General features: G+C 43.1%; 3 protein-coding genes across 3 annotated transcripts; 1 reads left to right on the top strand and 2 right to left on the bottom strand.

The window, feature by feature from the left end:
- The first annotated feature begins 54 nt into the window (after positions 1 to 54).
- On the top strand, positions 55 to 1,829 carry LOC134191498 (uncharacterized skeletal organic matrix protein 5-like). The gene is made up of 3 exons (XM_062660121.1): positions 55 to 161; positions 426 to 785; positions 1,479 to 1,829. The coding sequence occupies exons 1-3, from the start codon at positions 63 to 65 to the stop codon at positions 1,719 to 1,721; spliced, it is 702 nt and encodes a 233-aa protein (XP_062516105.1). The 5' UTR covers positions 55 to 62; the 3' UTR covers positions 1,722 to 1,829.
- A 1,262-nt stretch (positions 1,830 to 3,091) lies between these two features.
- Positions 3,092 to 7,577, bottom strand: LOC134190922 (aplysianin-A-like). Its single transcript, XM_062659464.1, has 7 exons — positions 7,384 to 7,577; positions 6,852 to 7,314; positions 6,108 to 6,200; positions 5,829 to 6,050; positions 5,326 to 5,428; positions 4,732 to 5,266; positions 3,092 to 3,557 (listed from the first exon to the last, which is right to left on the bottom strand). The coding sequence occupies exons 1-7, from the start codon at positions 7,535 to 7,537 to the stop codon at positions 3,298 to 3,300; spliced, it is 1,830 nt and encodes a 609-aa protein (XP_062515448.1). The 5' UTR covers positions 7,538 to 7,577; the 3' UTR covers positions 3,092 to 3,297.
- A 1,790-nt stretch (positions 7,578 to 9,367) lies between these two features.
- LOC134190948 (uncharacterized) lies at positions 9,368 to 10,487 on the bottom strand. The gene is made up of 2 exons (XM_062659501.1): positions 9,844 to 10,487; positions 9,368 to 9,776 (listed from the first exon to the last, which is right to left on the bottom strand). Exons 1-2 carry the CDS (start codon positions 10,485 to 10,487, stop codon positions 9,368 to 9,370), a joined length of 1,053 nt encoding a protein of 350 aa, XP_062515485.1.
- Positions 10,488 to 11,339: the final 852 nt, after the last annotated feature.

The following is an 11,339-nucleotide window of genomic DNA, read 5'->3' as shown; positions in this document are numbered from 1 at the left end:
ATCGTTAGTATTGACGTCAGAATTTCTAACAAAGAGTATCAATGTGATATAGAATGCATTCAATGGTCGATGGCGACAGCTGTTTACAACTATACAACTATGGGTTTTCGTCCTCCGGGGTGTATAGGTTGAGACAGAGAGATGGAAGACCGCCATACAAAGTCAGACCTACGCAATATGCTAAAGTCTAAGATTAGCATTTAATAGGCAGTCATCTACATAAACACACACAAAACGACACACACACACACACACGCACGCACGCGCACACACACACACACACACACACACACACACACACACACACACACACAGCTAATACAAACAAATGTCCCCACTCAGTTACTGTAATGTATTGATATTAAATCGCCGTCTAACGCATTTAAAAAAATTTCAGTTAACTCACTCAAAATGTTTTACTACAGGCATATTGCGATATGAACGGAGGATGGACTCTCATTATGAAAATCGATGGTAGGAAAAGCACATTTCTATACAACAGCTACTTGTGGACCAGTGATAAAGATACTTACAATGTTGATGCTGTTGACCTCAACGATGATCGCGAGGTCAAATTGGCTTCATTCTGGGCACTCCCGTTCACAGAGATGCTCCTAGGCATGAAACACAACTCACGTATCAGGTGGATAACCGTCTCTAAAATAGCTAATTCGCTGTACAGCCTATTGGCTGATGGTCAGTATCGAAGCTTTTCTAAAGACTTAGGAAAAAAGGAGTGGATGGCCATGATCCCAGGATCATCTCTTCAGATAAATTGCAATCGGGTATAGCTATTATGAGCCGTCCGTTTTTGTTGACATTTTACTCTTTGTTTTACCCAAATCCCCTACTCTAGTCCTCTACCCTCAGACCCCAAAACGATACGGTCAATATACTCCTCTCGCTCCGTCGTGCACTGTTCCCGTACGACATGACAACGCCGGAAACGTTGTCTTGTCATACGGGAACCAGGCACGACGGAGCGAGATTTTGTGGAGGCTAGACGCCATTCATTTTTAGTAGTCTGAGTAGCAACTGTCTAGAGTAGACAAGTAGATGTACATACACCAACAGTCTAGGTTACTTCTCATTTCACAATCTCAGCTCCTGTTCGCTTCTTCTAGAAACGTATCCTTCATCTCGAGGTCCGTTGTCTGCCACAGCGCTTCCAACACTTTCTCTTAGTATATTCTTGGGTCTTGCGTATATGACAGACTGTGCCTTCTCTGCGAAGAGACCGTGAGTCACTGACAGTCACCATACTCTAGAATACGACCCGTATATACAAATCAAAGTCCCGTTTGTTGTCAATCGATCGAGTATTTCTGCAATGCAGCAATGGTTGAACCGGTCATTCCCATGCACCCTCTATTGCTCCTTTATATTTCTTGTAAATACAATGTCGACAAACACGGACGGCCTCCAGACGAATTTGTGAAACTAAAATTTTAATCAAGTGTTTGTGACCTGTATTGCAGGAGGGTTTCAATGTCTTGTCGAGTCATACTATATACGGAGTTCGCATTGGTATGATTACGAACAATGAACGCGATTGTGCTTCAGCAGATTCGCGTATTGGCTTTGGAGGCAGAGGAGACGTTTGTGGTCCGCCCGGAGCTGCGAACAACTCGTGTGGAAATGTCTCTCCCCTCTCGGACTGTGCTCACAGCAGTCATGGTCCAGTAAACATTCCCGTATTTGGATACATATTGGCACGTTGAAACTGCAATGCCAAAATTATTAGCTAAATTTTTCTGTTAGCGCATGCATGCATGTTTCTAGCTAGACTGACACTAAAGGATTAGTAGGAATGACGATATGAAACATTGAGATGATTGAATTAACGTGCACGTGTTTAATACTAAAGCTAATTAAAATGTCGTGATGAGCATGTCAGCCCTGTCAAACTGTCTGTCTGTCTGTCTGTCTGTCTGTTTGCCTGCCTGCCTGCCTGCCTGCCTGTCTGTCTGTCTGTCTGTCTGTCTGTCTGTCTGTCTGTCTGTCTGTCTGTCTGTCTGTCTGTCTCTGTCTGCTTGACTGTCTGTATGTCTGTCTGTCTGTCTGTATGTATGTATGTATGTATGTATGTATGTATGTCATTGCTCTGGACGAATGACTGTGGTAGTAGAGAAAGGGTGGCTCAAGCATCAAGGGCTTTCGGAGCTTTGAGAACGGCGGTCATTATTGACAAAAAACTTTAAGATAACAACAAAGAGGAAAATCGACAATGCATATGTATGTCTGTGCTGCAGCGTTATGGAACAGAATGTTGGGTCCTTCTCAGAAAGCAAGAGAAGAAGCTGAACACCATTCACACTATCTATGCATTAGAAATATCTTGCATGGGCATTTCCTTGCAACAGGCAACAGTGGTCTGAGTACATCACATTGGCAGAAGTGAGGACGAGTTGGGGAGATGAAGAGACTACATCTGAGAAAGTGAAGAAAAAAGGTTGGAATGGTTGGGACACCTATTAAGAATGCCAGACCATAGAATACCAAAATCAACCTTAGTTGGATGGTTGCCTCAACCCCGTCCCAGATGTGGTCTAAAGATGAGATGGAGAGATATGGTGGAAAAGACTCTAAAGACATTGAAGTATCAGAGGAGGAATGGTATGATGAGGCTGTGAAGTCGAACCGAGATGGAGTACATTGCGTCGTGATGGTTTGGAACGTGAAGAGAGAGAATGAGGGTACATGCTCAGGTGGCAGTCAGGGATGTGATGTGTGCGGTGTGCTCCAGGACCTTAGAAGACAGAGTGACAAGGCGAGGCACAAGAAAAAAAAGAAAGAAACCTATAAGGAAACAACAGAGTGCAATCCAATGTCCAATCTGTTTCAAATGGTTCCGGAGTAAAGGAGGATTGATGGTTCACAGATGTTTAGATTTGTTTCCTCTTGGACGCAAGCGTGACCGTGTTACGGTTACGGGTAGCTGTGTAACAGGACAGAACAAGTGGTGTGTGTGTGTGTGTGTGTGTGTGTGTGTGTGTGTGTGTGTGTGTGTGTGTGTATGTTGGTTTAAACAAAAATATATGTATCAAATAAGTTGGTCACTGGTGTGTACATACAGTATTCAAGATCAAAGTAAGATGCCCACAGATATTAGTATTGAATTGCTATACAAAGACGACAGCCTAAAATGATAAATGTAGCCTACAAAGTCAAACGGCACAAAACTCTAATCCTGAGGCAGAACAAAGACGCGTCCATCTAGTAGCACAATCACGACTAGTCTAAAGTTGTTTTTCTAGCTAAGTTAGTGAAACCGTGCAGGGTTGAGACTTTCATATGCTACGGATAGAAAGGAACCCTTCTATTGGCGTAATACGATTCTTTCATTGCTTGCATCTCAGATGGCGATAAGTAGGAAGAAAGATTGAAGTAAGTGGTCAACATTGTATCAGCATGCTGTAGTGCACCTTCAACCCATCCCTGCTGAATAGAGTAAACCGATCCACAGATGAAGATGTCCTGGTCCTCGTCCAATCTAATAATGTTTCTCGTTACTTCTGTGTAGTTGTATCCAGGAGCCCACAAAGCATATGACTCACCTAAAACAGTAATTAAGTTACAATTTTCACAACAAGATTTGTCCGCGTGCGAGTGTATTTGTGTATAATATGTCTATAGATGCTGCTCTGCCGCGTATACATCTCTATATATAATACTGTCGTTGTTGCAAAGAGGTTAAAGAGAAATGAAATCATGCTGATATCAGAATTAAAGGAACGCTGTCTCTGTAGCTTGATCAAAGCCGTAGATATTGGGCTGAGCCGCTCTGCATGCTCTGGTCCGGATCAAAACCCGATTTAGAGAGCTCTTTACCGTATTACCCCACCTAAAAGGGCAGGGGCTCTTATTAGACCATTGGTACTAAGTGCCTTTGTTACACATTGGTACTATGTGCCTTTTTACAGTGCTCTCAGGGAATAGGGTAGAAGCCATGGAATTCCCTGGAGTGCAGCGTTTCTAACTGATGCACAAAGTAGTAACTGTTGTCACTGAAAATTTATCTGTGAAGGGAGCAACCAAATCAGAATCAGAAATATGGATAGCAGTGATGTATTCTTGCATCTGCAATCCTCTAGGGAATTCCATGGCTTCTACCCTCCTCCCTAACTACACTGCACAAAGGCACATAGTACCAAATGTTCTAATAAGAGCCATTGCCCCTTCTAGGCGGGGTAATAAAGTAATTAATTAAATAGAGCTCTGGTTCAATTGCCTTCCTCTACGTTTGAAAGATTAAGTTTTAGTACTTCGAGTTCGTAAACCCCATGGTTATAACTAGTAAATGAAGCTGTATTCTACTCGCTTCAGTGCTACGAGCGTGTGTGTGTGTGTGTGTGTGTGTGTGTGTGTGTGTGTGTGTGTGTGTGTGTGTGTGTGTGTGTGTGTGTGTGTGTGTGTGTGTGTGTGTGTGTGTGTGTGTTATTGTAAATATCAATGTAAATTTTGTTAATTTTGTCTATCTATTGTCAATATCCTTAATTAATCATTAACTTGTTGATAGAATGTAATTCTTTTTTAACCACAGGCATGCGTCGATGTGATAAAAAATAGTTAACTAAAATATCACCAATGTTCCACATCATAGGCGGATGGAGAGGCGGGGTCTTGGGTTTCAGGACCCCTCCTCTTGAAAACAATCTCTTACCAACCATCTTATACTCGTGTACAAATATAATAGTGTCCGTTTTGCATGTATGTATATATGTATCTTACTTGGCATGTAAGGACCATATCCTTCAACTTTTCTTGGTAGCAGATCATTGTCCCACACCATAATCCATCCGAAGTATGGCCGACCAATGACTTTCTCTGTTGTGTTGTGATTGAGAGCCAACTCTCTGACTGCTTCCTTTACCAGAGTGTCAGTCATAGGAAATATGGCCGAATTAGAAGTGGGAAACTTGTTGAAAGAGTCGGAAGCCAAAGTTTCCCAAAATCTAGCAAACGGGCCGTCATTGTAAAGCATGACGAACGAGCGGTTGTTGACAGCTGGATTTGGTGCAGTGAAGTAATATGTTTGTCTGGTAGGAAGGCTAGAGACGGAACGACCTTGAGTCAGGTTTAAGTATTGCAGACTCTCTTTGCGCCACCATGGCTCTTCAAACGCTAGAAATATTTTAGCAGCTTGATGACTTATGACCGCATCTACCAATTGCCTCTTTGGAGATGTCCACAGTGCGTCCCAATGTATTCTCTTCAACTGTGATCTTGTCACAGCCAAAATAACTTTATGAGCAAAGTATCGTACCTCAATAACATAGAAAGCCATAGTGAGTGTCACTGTAAAACTAACAATGTAGCTGTTACCTTCTTCCGCGTCTCATAGTTGTAGGTTGTCAGTTGATACACGTTTCCCTTGCTTTGGTGCTTGCACTCAATTATTGCAGTTACAGTTGTATTCTTTTTAATTCTAGATGGAGAAATAGATTAATCTTACTAGTACTATCTTCTCTTGCATATTTCTTTCCCTTCCTCTCTCCTTCCCATTCTCTTTCTCATATGATTTATTCTTTAATCTGAGCTCGCAAGCACGCACACACACACACACACACACACACACACACACACACACACACACACGCACACACGCACGCACACACACACACACACACACACTATAAAGTAGTAGCGTCTGTGTGTGTGTGTGTGTATGTGTGTGTGTGTGTGTGTGTGTGTGTGTGTGTGTGTGTGTGTGTGTGTGTGTGTGTGTCTGTGTGTGTGTGTGTCTGTGTGTGTCTGTGTGTGTGTCTGTGTGTGTGTGTGTGTGTTTGTGTGTGTTACTACGTAGCTAGAAATGCGTAGAACCATACCTGCCACCCAAGCTTTCAAACCGCTTTGCTAGTGTTATTGGTATTGCTGCCATTCCATCAGTCGGTGTACTGTAATTTACGTCAATGCCCGTAGTTAATCGAGTCTCTTCAATACCGGTAGCAGCATTGTAGTTAATATTTGCAATTGAATATCCATTTCCGTCTCTGACATAGTTGTGTGCGTCATCACTGGCATTTGCTAAGTTGAAAGTATTCAACGTTCTAGTAAACACTTCAATAGTTACATTCTAGGATAATTAAAGCAACATAACAGGTTACCCGTAATGAAGCAGAGGAAACCCATCGACTGTCATCATCTTATCTGGATCCCGATCCATCTGATCTGATGGTACGATAGCTTCCATCACTTTCCTAGACATATTTTTAAGTAACAGGAGAACTCACTCCAAAGTCAACGATCTCTGAGATGAAAGCATGACTCTTCATGACACAACTCTTTGCAACCGTTTACCGCAGACATTTACCGTAACGGAGAAATAAAGCATTGAAATTATCTGTGTGGGTGTGTTCTACCCGTATAAGTAAACTTTGATTGCTGGCTAGCAAAGAAGACAGACGCCTGTTCACTTTTAAAGAAAAGTATTGTAAAACATATGCCGGGAAGTTGTGATGTATTGACTAGAGCAAACTGGAACCCCAAACTTATCACGCAAGTATCGACTGTGTCACACTCAATGTGTCAATAGAACCACGGAGCCTCAAATTAAAGGGGACTTTTTAAAATTAGTTCATAGATCGTGTCTCGATGCATTTTGGGTGCGTTAGGAGCACTTGGTACGGTTAGACTTAGATAATTTACTTCCAAACGAGGACAGAGAGTAAGTACGGGGTATCGTCTGAACAACTCGTGGCCCCATTCTCTGCTTCTGTGGCTGGCTTCCTGCAGAAGATACTAGGTCTTGTCTCTTTCTGTCAGCAAGTTTTAGTATTTGGTGAGAGTTCTCCTCTAATTAGATTTAGAATAATCGTAAACTGACGATTTTGTCACATGCATGCACTTGCCTTCCAACTTGGCGAGGAGTTAGATCTTCTTCGTCCTTGTTTAGCTTGTAAGCAGCTTTTCCTGCTGTCTTAAGATCCTTTTGCTGAACAAACACATTGCGCAGTAAATATGGTCTGGCCTCGTTTTCTTCATCCGCAGGAAACGTTACGGTAACAATATTCATTTCGTTGATCACTTTTTCTGTGTAAGTTTGAATGTCTGGAATGTAGCGCATTCCACCCAGTTCTGCGACGTGGGACTCGATGCCCGGCAATTTTTCTGAATACAGTCGTCCTCCGATGCGATTGGTCGCCTCCAGTACTAGAACTTTGTGTAGTGATCCTTTTTCTTTTTTGAGGCGGTAACCAGCAAACATTCCAGCGGGGCCTCCGCCGACGATGATGATGTCTTGGACCTCCGCGTCATCTAGAGAGCTCGTATTACACTGTTGGTGCACCACCCTCTTGGGCTTTGAGTCGCAGCCTACAGCAAGAAACGTTAGCTATTTCGTGAAAGCATGATCGAGGTTCGAGACAGTTTGCTTCAACTCACCACGTAGTCGTACTGCTAGTACTATGGTTGCTATACCGAAGGCAATAGTAAAGGAGATGACAATGATCTTGATAACTGTGTAGCAGCTACAGCATATAGGACGCTTTATCTCGGGGTCCAAATCTCTGTTGATCATCTGGTCTTTTTCCGACATTACTCAGACACTGACTCTCGCTCATGCAGCCGCCGTAGACTGCCTTGATATCCGTGTGGCAACTTGTCAAAGCGGGTGTCTAATAAGCTCTTACGGTCCGAAAGACCCGTAGACTATCACGTGTTGACCTTTCCCAAAGTTTTCAATTATGTAACGACGTTCGTCCATTTACATGCAATTACATAACGACCGCCCACAATTCATAACTAACCACAAACAATCTCTAGAAATTCGTAGAAAGAACTCACAGAAACGAAACTCACATCTCTGTAGACATTGAATACACATGCATCTACTGACGGCACACCTGACCCAGTCTGATCCCATATCTGCTTGAGCGGCTGCACACACCCACATTCTGTTTAAACAAAACCGCACGACAACTATTGTCGTTCACGTTCTAGCACTACGAACACGTTCCTGGTCGTAGCTACTCTAAAACGTTCGAAACATTCGAACTCATGAGCTTCACAATGTAAAAACTAGGTATGCAGAACGATATCATACCCTCCTACAGGGACTGCTTGGTCGTGGGGACTTTGGTGGGGAAATTATCTCGGTTCTCGGAACCGTTTAATTAACTATGGCTAATTTGGTTTCGGCCACCTGCTGGGACTATTTGGTCGCGTAAACTATTTGGTTTCGCATTTATTGCGCCTCGAATCGGCACTCTCCAACTCTTGCAGCTGTACGAGACGGACGCGAACGACGTGACGATAGCCATGATAATTTTTGCGCGTTTCCCAGACGTCTCGATGAGCCGAAATCGAGTGCGGCCTGCTTCTTCGTTTGTATTAGGCTTCATATGAATACCAAAGTCATCACGACATTGTCGATCGCAATTTTGCGTGTTTGACGTTTCGTTTTGAGGCAAACCTCGGCTTGTCTGGTAGCGGGCGTGTCGAACGTAGAGCGACGCCCCTATTATCTGACACCATCAATCATCGGACAGCCGTGCAAGAAGTAAACGAAGTAAGACTGAGCTTTGTTAAAGCCCACAGTAAGAAGGATTAGTAAAGACTGTGATTCCAGACGCAGGACTTCCAAAGGCTTGAAACGGTTATGCTAGAACGGTAAACGTGATCCTACTCTGCGACCCCGTTCATCGGACACCACCATCATTCACCGGACACGACCTCCCCATGAAAACGCAAAGGCAATTCTGCAACTTCGCACCTGAGATAGGTTCATAGGTGACAAGCTAATACGACGACATTATCAGTGATTCACTGTCTCCGTTTGCTACTCTCAAGAAGAGATAGCGCACGCTCAATGAGTCGAAGTAACGCCCCTTTCGTCGGACAGTCTTTGCAGCAACTGTCTGCAGGTAACAATGTCGTGAGAGACAGTTGGAAGGAAATATCGTACGGCCGCCAAATCGTTTGACCTTTATTTGACTTAGCAGCAGTTGTTAGCTGAAACTGCTGAATTTTCTCTGCTGACAAGTTCACTCTGTTGGCATCTACTAAAGTAGGAAAAGTAATAGCTGGCAGCGTGGGAAAAATCTTGAATCTCCCTAACTATACATCGCAAACAGATAATTCTAACATCATTAGGAAGTTATTGATGACAAGAAGACAAACACATAGAGCTTGTTTCTGACCAGTATTGCACAACTACAGAATTGGCTACTTCCTGTATAGCACGCGATGTGATTACGCCCTCATGACCAATTAGAACGATCACCTGTGACTTCACACGCGCCGCCAGATCAATTGTGGCATTCTAATCACTACAGGGGTCATCTGTTCCAGAAACAAAGGCTTCTTCGCTTTTTGAAGTCTCTTCTTCTTTACGCCTTACTTCAATGAGAACACGGTCGACCGCTTCTTAAACTATCCCGTCGGTCTCTCGATAGAGCTTTTCTACTTTTTGAATGACGTGCTTGACACAGTTGGCCCATTTCTCAGCTGTAACCTGCGCAATGCCTTCTCTCGCAAGCTGCTCAATTCCCGCCATGGTGAAATCCTTGTTATGAGATGTCACATAGCCCTTGACTTGTGCCCAGATTAGCTCGATCGGGTCTAACTCGCAGTGACCGACAGGCAATCTCAGAACGTTATGACTGTGCTGATTAGCGAAGACGTCAGTCAGATACTGCGAAGCCGGGTTTGTTGCTTTTATTAGCATGAACATCTCTGGTTTTAACAGTTTCTTGTCGTATGGGATTTCATGCGAGTCCAGATACTGGATCATGTCCTTTTTTGTGCTGCTTTTTGTCGGGATTTTCTCAACAACGCTATTATGATACTTGGCATTGTCAAGAACACTAGATAACAGAAGTTGCTGAAAGGTTTGGAATCAACCTCTCTCTGAACCACTCCATAAAGTGAGCCGTGTTCATTTCCTGATGGTCGTCACCGGTGCCTTTCTTTCCTCTGAAAACGAGGTCAGCATTACAAATCCAACACTTTCCACTCTGCATGGAGAATAATGAGTCTTCCACTTTTCCTGATGGGACTCTCAAACCTCCTTTGCCGTCGTAGTCAATCCAGCATCGATATCGTTCCAAGGTATGGCGCGCGTTGAGCCATGTCTCGTCTAGATACACTATTGATCTTCCCTCATCTCTGTACTTCTTTATTTGTCTGAGATAGTGATGACGAGCAGCAATAATTTTGTGTTGTTCGTACAACGCTGTTTTCTTGTTGCGTGTTGTATATTTGAAGCCCATTTTCTTGACTGTTTTGAGAAGTGTTTGTTTGCTGTATGAGTAATCTATGTCTTGTTGTAGAGCTAAAATCAGTTTATCCATTGTTTCGAGTTCTCTGTCTGTGTAGAACCGGTGAATTCTACGACGAATGACTCCTTCTTGACAGTTGTCAGTCTCCTGTTGGGCAGAACCTGAACCAGACTTCTTGCCTTTCTTTGTGGGACTATGCACATCTCCTACAACGTTTACTTGGCGTTGAACTCTGAATACAGTGCGTTCAGATACCTGCATTGCCATTGCCGTTCTTTTTGTTACACTTTCCAGCATGATTGGCCCATCACGCTTCTCTTGCTTAAAGAAGGCATGGACGTTACAAATCATCCGTTTGTAAGAACTTCTATAGGCATCGATCCTTTTTTTAGAGCTCCTTCCTTGAATTGTATCTGAGCTATCTGTAGGAATAGATACGGTTTTTGCAATAACATTTGAAGACATTAATAGCAAATGGGCAAGAAAACACCAAAATTGAGATACTGAATAGATTGAGTGTACTATATAGCTAAATGTAAGCGTACATGGAATTTATGGATGTTTCATATGACATAGAAATTGAATGATTCATTACTGCACGTTGTACCATTATGACATCAGGAATATGTTTACAGATGAACTCGCTTCCGTTTTGATGTGTAATGTAATCTGTATACCTTCCGTGATGCCCCTCCTAGGCTCCTATATCTAAAGTGCGTTCACGCATTAGAAAGACTGGTGGAATGTGGCCATTTGCGCGACAAAGATGTTGCCCTCCGGGCAGATATTAGTATCAATCGAAAGCTCTTCACTTGCCGGATCTAATTACACTCACCGTTGAGCTACAGAGACGTAACTGAAGTTAATAGAGCCAATTTCCTGTATTTTAATGAGTTAGGGGGCGGAGAAAGGCGGGACTAAGGCGGAATTAGGGTTAATTGCATAAAGCTAAGTACATAATTGTTATAGCTAGCAGGATGTTAACAGTAACCCAACATAGTAAACTTCCCAGTTCGGGTGTCAGGTAGCTAGGAAAGAGTGCGAGTAGGATCCGTTTCTACTCTTCATCCTTGAACTTTCAGTTTCAGACGACGACGAATCTTCTGATTCAAGACCAAC

Source organism: Corticium candelabrum, chromosome 15 (genome assembly GCF_963422355.1).
Source record: "Corticium candelabrum chromosome 15, ooCorCand1.1, whole genome shotgun sequence".
In the NCBI taxonomy this organism is placed as follows: domain Eukaryota; kingdom Metazoa; phylum Porifera; class Homoscleromorpha; order Homosclerophorida; family Plakinidae; genus Corticium; species Corticium candelabrum.
The sequence above is the reverse complement of the archived record's forward strand: the minus strand, read 5'-3'. Positions and strand labels throughout refer to the sequence as shown.